Below are 15,859 nucleotides of genomic sequence, written 5' to 3'. Positions count from 1 at the left end.
AGATTAGCTGCAGAAAGAACTGAACACGCAGCATTGTTCTTTGGTGTTAAACTTGAGAGTCACGGTGATGTCTATCTTGCGGCCTAATTGGAAACCAAAGCTCAAAACCTACCCCCGCCCCCATGAGCAAACTATGTGATCCACTTCATTTACAACATGCCATTTTCTTTGAAGGATTTAGCTCAGTAGGTACAATTTGCAAAAAAGTTGCATGTAATGGTTTAACTATCATGTTGCTCCATATATTATGGCCATATTGGCAATACATTCAATGCACTTAGCGAAACTGATTCGGCTCCCTTCGTTTATTCAGGACATAATTATCAGGCATTGGATGGGAGTTTTAAAAGGAAGTAGCCAGGAACTATCCCCCCGCTTTGAGCCATGCCTGTAATGACACAGTGAGAGTGAAGCGCAACCCTTCCTTGCAGGGTTCCTTTTGCCTTTCCCTCTTCCTACCATCTGTCAATCCTTTCACTCATCCCTGCGTTAACCCTTACAGTAACCTCTTATTCGGCCTCCCGCCCGAATAAGAGGTTACTGTAAGGGTTAACGCAGGTGATGCAAATTTCACCCAGAGTGTGCTGGGGATGCTCAGACGTGAGTCCCAGGCTCTCCACACCACTGGAGTCAAGCTATCCAGGCTGATGAAGGCTGATAGCCAGAAACCGGTCCTTGGATGCTTGATTCCGGTCTGGGAAAGACATGGCTTGGTAGTTCGGACTGGACTGTTCCCATGAGGCACAGGGTCAGAGCTGATTTGCATATAGCCAGTGTCTAACCCAGGGTGGTGTGGAGTGCAAAAAAACGATGGATTTAGGCCCAGATCCTTGTACTGGGGTGAATGTATGACATTGTTCTACATTCTGTCCATCAACTGTGTTTTTTGCAAATTTCACCCCGAGTGTGCTGGGGATGCTCAGACGTGAGTCCCAGGCTCCCCACACCACTGGAGTCAAGCTATCCAGGCTGATGAAGGCTGATAGCCAGAAACCGGTCCTTGGATGCTTGATTCCGGTCTGGGAAAGACATGGCTTGGTAGTTCGGACTGGACTGTTCCCATGAGGCACAGGGTCAGAGCTGATTTGCATATAGCCAGTGTCTAACCCAGGGTGGTGTGGAGTGCAAAAAAACAATGGATTTAGGCCCAGATCCTTGTACTGGGGTGAATGTATGACATTGTTCTACATTCTGTCCATCAACTGTGTTATTTGCCAATTTCACCCCGAGTGTGCTGGGGATGCTCAGACGTGAGTCCCAGGCTCTCCACACCACTGGAGTCAAGCTATCCAGGCTGATGAAGGCTGATAGCCAGAAACCGGTCCTTGGATGCTTGATTCCGGTCTGGGAAAGACATGGCTTGGTAGTTCGGATTGGACTGTTCCCATGAGGCACAGGGTCAGAGCTGATTTGCATATAGCCAGTGTCTAACCAAGGGTGGTGTGGAGTGCAAAAAAACGATGGATTTAGGCCCAGATCCTTGTACTGGGGTGAATGTATGACATTGTTCTACATTCTGTCAATCAACTGTGTTTTTTGCAAATTTCACCCCGAGTGTGCTGGGGATGCTCAGACGGGAGTCCCAGGCTCTCCACACCACTGGAGTCAAGCTATCCAGGCTGATAGCCAGAAACCGGTCCTTGGATGCTTGATTCCGGTCTGGGAAAGACATGGCTTGGTAGTTCCGACTGGACTGTTCCCATGAGGCACAGGGTCAGAGCTGATTTGCATATAGCCAGTGTCTAACCCAGGGTGGTGTGGAGTGCAAAAAAACGATGGATTTAGGCCCAGATCCTTGTACTGGGGTGAATGTATGACATTGTTCTACATTCTGTCCATCAACTGTGTTTTTTGCAAATTTCACCCCGAGTGTGCTGGGGATGCTCAGACGTGAGTCCCAGGCTCTCCACACCACTGGAGTCAAGCTATCCAGGCTGATGAAGGCTGATAGCCAGAAACCGGTCCTTGGATGCTTGATTCCGGTCTGGGAAAGACATGGCTTAGTAGTTCGGACTGGACTGTTCCCATGAGGCACATGGTCAGAGCTGATTTGCATATAGCCAGTGTCTAACCCAGGGTGGTGTGGAGTGCAAAAAAACGATGGATTTAGGCCCAGATCCTTGTACTGGGGTGAATGTATGACATTGTTCTACATTCTGTCCATCAACTGTGTTTTTTGCGCATTACAATCCAAGACATGGAGGCCAGGATCCACATGCAGTGATTGCGGGATAGTGGAAGTTGAGTCCAGGGCCTAGATACAGAATGTATGTGAGAAGAAGCGGTGAGAGAATAAGTATCAAGCCATTTAGTTTTGTTTTTACTACATTTATTAGGTCGAGCCTCGCCTGCGCTGTATGCAAGAACTGTTGTATCCTCTTCTATGGGCTCTGGCACACCCACTGATTGCCATTGTGTTTTGCTTTTGCCCATCCGAAATGTTGGACCTCCGTTGGGAGCCTGTTTCAGGAGAGGCAATATCACTAAGGGATTGTTTTTGTTGGCCATCGCATGCTTCTTCCTTGCACATCGCTCAATGGCCCATCTCCCGTCTGACCAATCACATTGCCTTGTTCGAAAGCCTCCACGCCCATGCTGGCCCTCCCCCTGTTTACAGTGCCTGAGGGAGGGCCATGCGGCGTCCCTGAGCTGCTGCCGCAAACCGAAGTGTCACCCCCTCCACACCGGATCCCCGTTTAGATTGCCCGTCTTGCCTGAGCTGTTGCAATTTTAGCCTGAACTCTGAGGCTTGCATCTCAGTCAGCGGAATTCGGGATTCATTGCTGCCCTCCGCAAGAGCCGCTTCTGCAGCAGCCAGATTACCTACATCTCAGTTGTGTTGAGAAGGGGGCGTTTTTGGGGGGCGGCTTGGGGGGGGGGGAAACCTTGCTTCATAATGCAAAGACTTACACTTCAACCTCGGCAGGGATATGTTGTTCTTAGTTGTGGATTGTCCTCGTCTTCTGCTCATACTTTTGTGTTTCGTAGTTCTAATAGATGAAATTCCTCTTGCTGACTCGTCACCGCATTCCTTATTGAAACAGTTACATATGATTGGTTCATGCTGCAAGACTGACTTCGCAGCTACCAGATGTGTCAGACGTAAGAGGTGCTCGTGGGACAGTTTACCCCAGCAAACAAGTTATGCAGTGGCTATGCACCAAATGACAATCGCTTTCAGAAATCAAAAGTAATACAAACGGAGATGTCTAAGTAACTTATTAGAATTACCACTACTACTAAGCTATGTGCAGTGCTCTTGATGTATAGAGCTATTAGATATTTTTTAGTTGAGCCCTCACTCCGGATTTTTGCACATTCTGGGATTCCAGGAATCCCATGTATGAATGAGTTTTGTCCCGTTTTAAAATTGTGGTCATATGGGGCCTCAGATCGATTGATGCAGCATGGTACTATTCTAGATATTGATGTGCAAGTGGCAGTGAAATGGTTCCAGCAGCATAAAGCGCGAACATAGTCCCCGATAGGGATTGCTCTTTTTAAGCAAGTTAAGTTTTACAGAGAGAAGTGTGTTGATGGAAAAAATAGACAATTATTCAAGTTCAGCTAGCCAACTGACTCTGTAATAGCTTTGTGTGCAGCAGGTCCCACAGAGACACCCATTAGTGATGCCAAGACGCTTACTCGCACAGACTTTTTAGTACGCAAGCTGTAGTAGCTGAAATGAGCGCGTGCTCCGTGCAGAGGGTTTCTTAAACAGAATAAATAAGCCCTGAGTACTCTTGAGTTTTCTTGAGCCATCCTGACAAATCTGACCACTTATCTCTATTGGTGGTTGGAGCATCTGAATTATTTTCTTTTATTTCAAAATCAAGCAGCATGTGTTAGAATAAATCTATTCTCCTAGCCTTTAAAGTTTGGACACCAACATAGGAAGTAAGGACTGGCTAATTGGATTTAGAGAGTAAAAGTTTTATTTATGATGGAAGCTTGCTCTGCACATAATTCAACACAACCCCACACAATTTCACAACACACAATTAAGTACAACACACTTCCACACCACGCAACATTTTTAAAATCCACATACCACTCACCACATAATTCAACTCCCCCTAATTACAAGCTGCTCAATACCACATAAATAAACCCCACATAAATCCACTCTATACCACACAATCCACATAAATGCACTCCACACCATGCCGCATAATTCCAGTCAACACAATTTCATATATCACCACACTAGTCAATGCCACACTATTCAAATCCATTCCACACCACATAATTTCACACCAAACCACATTATACAACACAATTACACAACACCCCACATACATCCAATGCACACCACATAATTCCACATTGCACCATCTACTCTGCTACATCTCACTCCACATAATTACAGCCCATAAAACACAATCCCACTCCACAAAATTCCAGTAGACTCAGTATCACATAATTATTATCCCTATAATTCTACAGCACACCATGCCACATATTTCCAATACACAAATCCACACCACACAATTGCAACTAATGAATCCAATCCAACCCACATAATGCCACTACTCACCACATTCATACACTCCATAACACATAGATAAAAGACATTGCCATTTACAATGCCTATAGCTCTAACTCAATTTTTTTTAATCTGGTTGCATTTCCAGTGCTTGTTTACCCTGGGCTTGAGAGTTGAAGGTTAATTTGAAGAGGATTCCTGATACGTGGCGCCCGTCAACATTCAAGGGCATGCTAGTGAGAGGCAGGCCAGCATGCAATGTAATGCACTTTACATTTTTGCCAGGAGTAGCCAAGAGAATTATTGCGCTAATTAACACATACATTCAGTAAACTAATTTGGAAATAAATCTTTTGGGCAGAAGCTGTGCTGCTTCCCTCAGTGACCCATTGGCCCATTCCACACGTAAAGTAAAATGCACACGGATCTCAAATTTAGTCACTTACAGCTGTGCACTACAGCCTCCAAGTATGTAAAAATTCCTCAAGTTAAAAAGGTTAGTTACAGGTTTTTTATTCGGGGTAAACGAAGAGGAGCGTTTCTCCATTATTACTTTCATTGGGGTTCGGTCAAGTACAGTTCGAGCTGCTTGATTGGTTAGAAAAAAAGGGTTAGCTGTACCCTAGCTTTGTGCCTTTGAAGTTTATGTATGACTCCTACATTGTGAAAGTGATGGTAAAGATGTGTGTGCTGTTCCTAACTATTGTTTCTTTTTGACAGAAAAACAAAACAAATGGCGTTGCTAACTCCAAGGAAGAGAAAGCACAGTTTTGCCGGCTCTGACAGGTAGGTTATCTGAGTTGATTGCTTTTTAGATCGTGTTTGGATTCAGTTTCAGAGGTTCTTTCATAGTTTTGTCGTATGGGCCCTATTTACTTGTATGGATTGAGAAACCTATGAAATTTCTGTTCGTTTGTTAAATAAATGGTGAGCCGCAGTTTGTCAAAGATTCTAAATGCACACGCGCATACCACTTTGTTCCTTTTACTTGTTACAGTCCTTAATTTAGCATGACCCAAGCCTAGAGATGAGCACTTAATCTCTATTAAAATCCCTCTTTTTTTAGGTGCCACCTACACAGCGCGCATGCGTTGCATAGGAAAAAGACCTTTAGCCATCAATTTCCTTTTTCTGCCAAGAACGTGCATGCGTTGCATTGCTTTGAATGGCAACGCGTGCACGTTTGGCGATTCCCTTGCGGGAGCGAGCATTAAAACCATCTGTTTGTAATTAACTGCTGGTACCTGCTCGCACCTGCAAGGGAAACAGGAGCAGGCCCTCTCCTCTCTCCCCTCCCCCTGCTGCCTCCTTTCTGCTGGGTAGGGTCTTTCACGTAGCCTCTCGGGCCCAGCAGCCCAGCAGCGCTCCTCGCGTCTCTCTCCCATCTTAACTTCCCATCTCGCTCGCTACCGCTGCCTACCGCCTCTCTCTGTCTCTCATTTTCTCGCCGTGTTTCAGCCCTTTCCTTGTTCCCTCTCTTGGCATTATTGTGGCCTCAGCATTCACTTTGGCTATAATATTCCTAAACTCCTAACAGTCGGTGGCTTCCTTGCACTCTTGCCAAGCCATGTCTTTCCTGAACCGGAAACAAGCTTCCTGGGACCAGTTTCAGGCTGACAGCCCTCTTCAGCCAGGCTAGCTTGAATCCAGTGGCAAAGTGAGCAAGAAACCCACGTCTGGGCATACCCTGCCAAATTTGGGCGATTAAAGCAAACACAAGGAGATGATGGACGGAGCACTGAAACTTTTAAAACACTCACCCCAGTCACAGATCTGGGTTGAATCCATCATCATTCTTTAGCTCACTTTGCCACCCCAGTTCGGGTTGGACTGTTCCTATGAGGCACAGGGTCAAGACTGATTTGCATATAGCTGGGTATGAACTGGGGTGGCGAAGTGAGCTAAAGAATGATGATGGATTCAACCCAGATATGTGACTGGGGGTGAGTGTCTGAAAAGTTTCAGTGCTCCGTCCATCATCTCCTTGTGTTCGCTATTAAAATACTACATCATAAGTAAACTTTAGAACCAGTGGAACGGATAGATGAGAGAATTACGTTGGAGAAAATATCTAGTACATCCCACACTGTGGAATATACATATACAAGAGCAAGTCCTTACCTAATAATGCATCAATTATATGATTTTCTTACAACTGTTCTTAAGTAGGTCAAATAAAACTAGAAAACAGCCTAGATTGTGGTGATGCCACTACCTCTGCTTGTTCTTGTACGCATTCACTGATTTCTCTATTTTTGGATGGGATGGATTTTATGTGACCCAATCACCCTGGCCATATGTAGTCTTAAAACAACCATTGAAATTAAATTTTTAAAGAGCTATAAATTATGCATATCTGTTGCTTAAATTGGTTATTTGATTACACTAAATACAGCTCTAAGACTGTGGAAACAGTGAGCCCTTTTCTTTGGAATACAATCTGTCCTCAATGAACTATGAAGTCTTGCAGGACTTGTGGAGCAGGATTTGCAGGCTTAAATATTCCTTAAAATGTTGAGCTTATAATTCCTCTTATATTACTCAGGTCTGCATTACTCCAGTCTATGCTAGACATTTGCGTTTTTCAAGCAAGTTTGCTTCCTGATATTTATTCTCTGTAATTCTTTGACTTTCCAGTGGTTTTATGAGATATTTAGTACCCCTTTTTTCTTCTTGACTATGGGCTAAATACTTCATATTTTGCTCCCTACTTGTGCCCTTTTCTTTGTCAGCTTTCTATGTGTTTGTCTTTTCAGTAACATAATAAAATTGACACAAAACTGCATTTGCTCGCCCTGATAGGCTAATACTTCCTTAACTGAGTTGGCAAGATGGTTAAATAAGACACAGTATATAGATAACCTGTGATTAAACCACTTTGATAATCTTTGTCTCTTTCTAGTGCACAGTATACTTCTGGAAACCCAATGAAGAAATTGGCCATCGATATAGATTGGACAACTTCTCCAGTAGCATTAAAAAACAATGAAACCCCTCGTGTTCAGCCTAGGGCAAGACGGGCCCTTAACATTCACCGAGCTGATAAGGAGAACCATTGTGATTCACTAGTTAAATCAAGTTTGCCGGTTGATGGACTAAAATCTCCAGTACTGGGGGCCACAGCAGTGTCTAGAACATCTCCGCTTAAGTCTCCACATGTGCGATCTCCGTTTAAACCTAATGTACCTACTGTATCATTCTACAGCAAAGGCAAGGTGTACCTAACCCCCCTAGAAAGGAAGGTACTACATGAAAGTAAACCTCTGATTCGGAATGAAAATGTCCCCGAAAACATGACTGATCCCGATGTGTTTCTGAGGAGTCCACGCTCAACTCTTCGAATGGCGTCCAAGCGGGTTAAAGCTTTGCCTCACAATCCAAAGAAGACAAAATTGGAAGTACCACCGGCCCAACCTCAGGACGAAATCAGGCAGATATCTAAAGCTAAAACTGGTGTTCCTTTTAAAGTCTTGAGCCTTACAGCAAAACCTAGACCTAAACTAATTTTAGGAGCAGCGTTCTTTTCAACAGGTAAGAAGACCCAGGCTACTCTGAGGAAGCAGGCCTTGCATTTGAAGTCCATTCCAGCAGTTTCCAAGCCTGTCATCAAAAGTGACCAGCAGAAAAAAATGGCAAAGGAGTCTGGAGTGTGCTCTGCTGGATCTGAGATAGTCGAGGTCTTGCAGCAGCCTGTACCACCAGAAGAGAACATGAAGGCAGACTTAAAGAATGGGGAGGACTTAACCGTAGGAGTAATCAACAACTTAGTGTCCAGAAAGCGGACCCTTCTGAAGAGTGGAAATACTGAGCCCAAATTTTCTTTAACAGCAGAAACCCTGGTCTCTGCAGCCCTTACTGCTGAAGCAAACACAGTAAGTAGAAACTATTTATCTGGAAGTGCATCAATAGATTATATTGTTTTGTAATGATTTCTTGATCCTTGTGTTGAAGGTGAATGCTGTGAGGAAATGGAATTTTAATACGTTACAATATGAAATTACGTTTTGCCTCATCCTTGTGGTTGGGATTTTAAGAAATTCCTCTTTCTGAGTCAGGAAGACCCTCTATTTGCTGTAATTCAATTATATTTTGTTGGTGATACATTGTTTTCACTATTTTTCGTGCACTACAAAAGGACTGATCTCGGGATGCTTATAGTACTGGGGTTAGTATTGTGCTATTCTACTTATCAATCTTATTGGCATGAAAGTCTTGAGTTCACATTTGATATGATTATAGATGTTCCATGCAGGATGATTATACATTACTCACTTGAGCTGGCACATCATATTAAGCTATTTTAGGGGATTAATTGGTGTTCAGAATTTGTTTTTAGAAGAGTGAGTCCCATTTGGTGTTTGTACTGATAAGAGTAAATGGGCTTGAAAGTCTTCGCTGCAGTATTTGTGCCTCCCTGTTTCTGATTTCACAATATTTTGGTGCTCTTGAGATTAGCTCATTTATCCTCAGAGTTTTGCACCATGACCATAGCTGATATTGCCCTGACTTACAGCAGAGTTCCATAGCTCATATCTGAAGGTCCAGGCTATTACACAAATTGATTGTTGGCAGCAGATTGCTACAGGTGCTTCTTACTTGCACCCCGGGCCGAGGAGGCTGCCTATTAGCACGAGTTGTAAATATGTGCAATATTTCATGCTTGGGAGACCTCAATTGCCTCACCTGTTGGCGACTTTTTTGTGGCAGGTCTGCATGTGTATGAGGGGTTTGACCATCCATTATTATAGGTTTCTGTGCCCTCTGCATGTCCCTGTGCTGCTCTTTCTCTCCCCTTTCCTACCTAGGATAGTGTAGCTGTGCACCGAGTTTCTCTTAAAAAAAACTTCATGGGAAATCCCTGTTCTCCCCCCACTGGATCTAACCATGTCGCACTGCTCATGTGGCATGCAAAATGTAGCAACTTAACAATGGTTAAGAGCATGACAAATGGTCTCACCTGAACAAAAGATGGTGCTCGTTGTCTATCTAGTAAGACCTTGTAAGCCACTGCAGTGGACACCTATATTCTGCTGGACTGTCTGGAAGAGGATATGCATCCCTGAATACAAATAGCCCTCACCAAGGAGAACCAGAGTTTCTAAGCATCACGGTTAATGCTTGTATGTTAGTTTTTTTTAATGATATGCAGACTTTGTGCTGCGTTTGTTTTGCTGATGGACATTCGGTGCCTAATTAAACATCACTGCAGTTGGAGGTGGAAAAAGGCCCATGGGCAAGGTGGGAAGCGCAGTGGGAGCACAGGGGCACCTGGTTTAATAATTTTTTTTTTTAAACACACAATCACTGCGGGGCAAATGCTGGTGCTGAAAATGTGTTGGTCTTTGCCCCTCAGTGAAATAGCTGCATTTTTTTAATATAGTGAATGTACACTCTTTAAGGTTTTGTAATGCCAGAAGACAGTAACTGAAGTCCAAGCAAAGTTATGGTACTGTAAAGTCCAGAATTTTAAGTGATAATCTGAAACTCTGTTGTGGCACAAAAGCAAAATGTGACTGAAGTTCCAAAAGGATGAAACCAACATGGAAGAACTATATGCACTAGAACACAGCAAGTTTAGTACCTTACTAGATGCAAAGTTGCAGATCTGAGAAGATATGCATGTTGTTAAGACGCTGCCAAAAAGAAGGGTGATAGGTCAGAAATAGATTTCTGGTCTCAACAGCGATTCTGGACTGATTGGAAGCCAGTGCAAATGATAGGAATAGACTTATGACTGAATATATACTACTATGATCAGTTAGCTGCATTGTTCTGGAAAAGAAAAGTAGATGATGGATCAGAAATGTGTGCTGCACCAAATAAATGGTGCTTCCATTGCTCAAGATGTTAGCCTATGATAACTGATACAGCTGTGTATCCTGTGTTGTAAGATAGATCAATAATTTCTAAGAGTACCACACGTGTTAGAAGGTTACCAGTGGAGCTTTTCCTTTTTCTTCCTTTGTCTCTGATTGTGACCCTCATCCCAGTTGTTATTCAACGTGACCAGTTCACTCATGACTGTGAAGGACCATCACCATGTGACTAACTTTTGGAGACGAAAGCTGTAGCCCACCCTTCGGGAGTTTTTATTTTCAAATTGTTAAATCAAGACAGACTCTTGACCTTCGCATGGTTGATGCCAGTTGTACACCTTCTCAAGAACTCTCTCTCTTTTCCATGCTTTATTCCGACAACCAATACTATCCATTTGGGATATCCTTTCCAGCCAAGGAAAGCTAACAGTGAGGCGGATCACTAGTTTGTCTGTATATAAATCCTTGAAGACAACTATCCAAACAATGACTACTCCGTTTATGTGGCCAACTTTGCCTGTGGTTTCAGCTATCTGTTCATCCACAAAAGAGAGATAAGGCAGGTTTATCAGATGACCACGACCCAAGACCACTTCATGGGGCACCTATCCCGTGTAAAAAATCTCATCCTTCCTAGACTAGGAGACCGGGGACACTTGCGATACTTTTGGATGCTCTCAAGGTAGGAGCCAACAACCTTATACTACACAAATCCTTCTTCTGCAGTAATGTGTTACGTCCTTGGTATATGTACACTGAATCTGTTTCCACCTTCCTGGGCCAATAAATAGTGACAAATTAAAGGTGAAACGACATTTATTTAGCAACAAATGTATTTTTCTCCAACAGGTCTGTAATACGTTTATCCCAAGCTACTGCGTCACCTATTTTTGCACCATCAACACCTGAGCAAAGAACTAGCATACTAACTGCTTTCTAGCACTAATGTCAATCATAGCAATTTGGAAATAAATCTGCCTATATTTGTAATAGGAGGCCAGAATAGCAATCCAGTCCAAATATCTTGTGCCTAGAACACAAAAATAAAACCAGTGGGGAAAATGCCAAAAAGATGCACTTTTATGCACTTCCGGCACTAGGTTGCTTGTGACCTCGTGAATGTTCAGGAGACCAAATTCAATTAATCTGACCGTGGAAGTTCAGCGGATCAAATTCAACGGTGATTTTTATAATTTCTACTTGAGCGGAACTCATCTGGTGCCCAAACTGCATTTGTCTAGCTTTTCCCTTCAAACACCCTTCAATTAGGATATTGTTTCCAGGCGCAGAGACGGGATTTCATTACAGCGCTCTAGTTGTTGGAACGCTGGGGGGGATATAAGGCACTGGATTCAGGAGCCTTGTGTGGTAAGTGGAGTGTGGCAGCGTCCCTACCGCTTTTATAACTTAAGCGCATCTGCGTGTAGCTCACATGCTTTGTGGCGCGTGAGCGTTTTATGCTTTTTTTAAACTCTGCACATCATTTTTTCCTCACCTGGCTGGGAAGCACTGTGTGTTGTCAGCGTGTTGCGTGTGCCCCTCGCATTTTGCTCGGCTGAGCTCTGGTAGGCGGAATACGGAGTGCTGGACTCGCCCCTCCCTCCCGCCTCGGTCTGACGCCGGTGATTAGCGCCGTTTGAGCAGAGGGCGTGGAGGGTCCGAGCCAGGCACTTCCGGTAGGAACAGCAGCGCTCTAGTTGTTGGAACGCTGGGGGGGGATATAAGGCACTGGATTCAGGAGCCTTGTGTGGTAAGTGGACTGTGGCAGCGTCCCTACCGCTTTTATAACTTAAGCGCATCTGCGTGTAGCTCACATGCTTTGTGGCGCGTGAGCGTTTTATGCTTTTTTTAAACTCTGCGCATCATTTTTTCCTCACCTGGCTGGGAAGCACTGTGTGTTGTCAGCGTGTTACGTGTGCCCCTCGCATTTTGCTCGGCTGAGCTCTGGTAGGCGGAATACGGAGTGCTGGACTCGCCCCTCCCTCCCGCCTCGGTCTGACGCCGGTGATTAGCGCCGTTTGAGCAGAGGGCGTGGAGGGTCCGAGCCAGGCACTTCCGGTAGGAACAGCAGCGCTCTAGTTGTTGGAACGCTGGGGGGGGATATAAGGCACTGGATTCAGGAGCCTTGTGTGGTAAGTGGACTGTGGCAGCGTCCCTACCGCTTTTATAACTTAAGCGCATCTGCGTGTAGCTCACATGCTTTGTGGCGCGTGAGCGTTTTATGCTTTTTTTAAACTCTGCACATCATTTTTTCCTCACCTGGCCCGGGAAGCACTGTGTGTTGTCAGCGTGTTGCGTGTGCCCCTCGCATTTTGCTCGGCTGAGCTCTGGTAGGCGGAATACGGAGTGCTGGACTCGCCCCTCCCTCCCGCCTCGGTCTGACGCCGGTGATTAGCGCCGTTTGAGCAGAGGGCGTGGAGGGTCCGAGCCAGGCACTTCCGGTAGGAACAGCAGCGCTCTAGTTGTTGGAACGCTGGGGGGGGATATAAGGCACTGGATTCAGGAGCCTTGTGTGGTAAGTGGACTGTGGCAGCGTCCCTACCGCTTTTATAACTTAAGCGCATCTGCGTGTAGCTCACATGCTTTGTGGCGCGTGAGCGTTTTATGCTTTTTTAAAACTCTGCACATCATTTTTTCCTCACCTGGCTGGGAAGCACTGTGTTGTCAGCGTGTTGCGTGTGCCCCTCGCATTTTGCTCGGCTGAGCTCTGGTAGGCGGAATACGGAGTGCTGGACTCGCCCCTCCCTCCCGCCTCGGTCTGACGCCGGTGATTAGCGCCGTTTGAGCAGAGGGCGTGGAGGGTCCGAGCCAGGCACTTCCGGTAGGAACAGCAGCGCTCTAGTTGTTGGAACGCTGGGGGGGGATATAAGGCACTGGATTCAGGAGCCTTGTGTGGTAAGTGGACTGTGGCAGCGTCCCTACCGCTTTTATAACTTAAGCGCATCTGCGTGTCGCTCACATGCTTTGTGGCGCGTGAGCGTTTTATGCTTTTTTAAAACTCTGCACATCATTTTTTCCTCACCTGGCTGGGAAGCACTGTGTGTTGTCAGCGTGTTGCGTGTGCCCCTCGCATTTTGCTCGGCTGAGCTCTGGTAGGCGGAATACGGAGTGCTGGACTCGCCCCTCCCTCCCGCCTCGGTCTGACGCCGGTGATTAGCGCCGTTTGAGCAGAGGGCGTGGAGGGTCCGAGCCAGGCACTTCCGGTAGGAACAGCAGCGCTCTAGTTGTTGGAACGCTGGGGGGGGATATAAGGCACTGGATTCAGGAGCCTTGTGTGGTAAGTGGACTGTGGCAGCGTCCCTACCGCTTTTATAACTTAAGCGCATCTGCGTGTAGCTCACATGCTTTGTGGCGCGTGAGCGTTTTATGCTTTTTTAAAACTCTGCACATCATTTTTTCCTCACCTGGCTGGGAAGCACTGTGTGTTGTCAGCGTGTTGCGTGTGCCCCTCGCATTTTGCTCGGCTGAGCTCTGGTAGGCGGAATACGGAGTGCTGGACTCGCCCCTCCCTCCCGCCTCGGTCCGACGCCGGTGATTAGCGCCGTTTGAGCAGAGGGCGTGGAGGGTCCGAGCCAGGCACTTCCCGTAGGAACAGCAGCGCTCTAGTTGGAACGCTGGGGGGGATATAAGGCGGATGTGCTGTCGTCAGCGCAGCGGACGAGCGCAGCGGGCGCGACGAAGGCGCGCCGGAGTTGCGCCTGAGTTAAGCCCGTCTGCGCCCGTCCGGCCGATTGCGGCCCAGGGCCATACCCCCTGCTTCTCCCTCGTGTCAAATCCTCTGGAGTCGAGATGATTTACTACTCCTCCGTAGAGAGCTGTGCGGGCACTGCCCCCACAGCATTGACGCAGGGACCAATGCGGGCTGCAGCCACTGTGATTAACTCTTCAACACAGATAAGACGCTCACCGCAGGCCAACATACTTTGTTATGTGGTCTACTAAATGTACGCTCCCTACGGAAACACTCCCTCGACATCCATGACCTCCTTACTGGGAAACACTGGGATCTGTTTTTCCTTACGGAAACCTGGCTTGACCAGGACTCCATGCCGGAGATCATTGAGGCCATCCCTGAAGGCTACTGCCTGCAAAGGCTAGACAGGCAACGGGGGAGAGGGGGCGGCATAGCCATTGTTGCTCGGCAAGAATATCAATGCCAGCTAGATCGCACTGTGATTGACGACAGTGAGGCTGGCGCCTTTTCCATTTCTATTAACGGCCGTTTCACTTTGAAAGGCCTGTTAATTTACCGTCCTCCAGGCTCCTCCACAGCCTTTGTTGAAAAATTAGTGGAAGGCGTTACTGAAGCGGCCTTACGTTCGGACAAATATCTGGTCCTAGGGGATCTTAACCTACATCTAGATACCCCTACGGACAGGGTGGCGAGCGAGCTATGCCATACGATGGCCAGCTTACAATTCGAACAGAAGGTATCGCAACCTACCCATAAGCTGGGCCACCTTCTGGACCCAGTCTTTGCTAACTGGAGTCAAGTAGATGCCCAAGCCCCGATTCCCATCGCATGGTCCGATCATCTCCTCGTCCCTTTCACCATCGAAACACAGGGACCTCGCCCCAATGACCCTCCCGCTGACAAATATCTGAGGCGCAGATGGACAGCGTTCTCTCAGGCCAAATTCAATCGGGCACTCACCGAGAAAGGTCATCTGGGGGGCGACGGGGTTGATGAAATTAATTCCAACCTGGACCAGCGCATTCTGGAAGCTCTGAATCAAGTAGCACCATTGGGTATGGTGAAATCAGGCGGCCGAGTGCAACGGTCGGCGCCTTGGTACAATGAGAACTTGCGAACGGCCAAAGCTGCATGTAAACGCGCCGAAATGCAATGGAGGATTGCATACTCCATGCAGGCCAAAACTGTTTACACGGATTGCAGACGCGCCTATCATACGCTGATTAGGAAGGCCAAATCATTGTACTACTGCAATAAAATTGAGGAAGCAAAGCAGTCCACCAAGGAGCTTTTCTCCATTTATAAATCTATTGCAATAGGAAAATCCGCCACAGTACCTAAGAAACTTTGCACTACGGAGGGCTGCAATCGAATTGCGGAGTACTTTGCAACCAAGGTCTCCAACATTTATAACTCCTTCCCCCAGAGGACAGACAACGGCCTTGCCTCCTTGGAATTCGCAAGAATGGAAGGGGAACATCGGCTAACCATGTTTGTCACTCCTTCCACTACGGAGCTTTTCCGCATTTGTGGATCTATAAAATCTGGCTCCCCTAGAGATCCGACCACTCCTAGTCGGCTAAAGGACAGCTTGCCAGTTCTAGAGCCCTATGTGCGTCAGCTGCTGGATATCTCCTTTGAGTCTCAAGTGGTGCCTAGGGCCTGGAAACAGCCAGTGGTACTTCCTCTGCAAAAGAAGGCCAACGTTAGCTTTGAAAAGCTGGATAACCTCCGTCCTATCTCCCTCCTTCCCTATATGGCGAAGGTGGCGGAAAAAATAGCCAACATACAGCTCATGCAGTTCGTGGAGACGGCTTCGCTACTCCACGACTCGCAATTTGGTTTCCGCCCCCGTCATTCGAC

At 46.5% G+C, this 15,859-nt stretch overlaps 1 protein-coding gene across 3 annotated transcripts in view; it reads left to right on the top strand.

Annotated features, from left to right (window-relative positions):
• Positions 1-15,859, top strand: part of ESCO2 (establishment of sister chromatid cohesion N-acetyltransferase 2) — a 364,228-nt gene that overhangs the window by 34,584 nt on the left and 313,785 nt on the right. For all 3 annotated transcript variants that reach the window (XM_078649953.1, XM_078649952.1, XM_078649954.1), the window contains exons 2-3: positions 5,207-5,272; positions 7,389-8,358. In XM_078649953.1, the coding sequence (XP_078506079.1) occupies positions 5,220-5,272; positions 7,389-8,358 (1,023 nt within the window). In that variant the 5' untranslated portion in view covers positions 5,207-5,219. The remainder of the gene's footprint in view (positions 1-5,206; positions 5,273-7,388; positions 8,359-15,859) is intronic.

This window comes from Lissotriton helveticus, chromosome 6 (assembly GCF_964261635.1).
Source record: "Lissotriton helveticus chromosome 6, aLisHel1.1, whole genome shotgun sequence".
Taxonomy (NCBI): Eukaryota; Metazoa; Chordata; class Amphibia; order Caudata; family Salamandridae; genus Lissotriton; species Lissotriton helveticus.
This window is presented reverse-complemented; position numbering and strand designations above follow the sequence as displayed.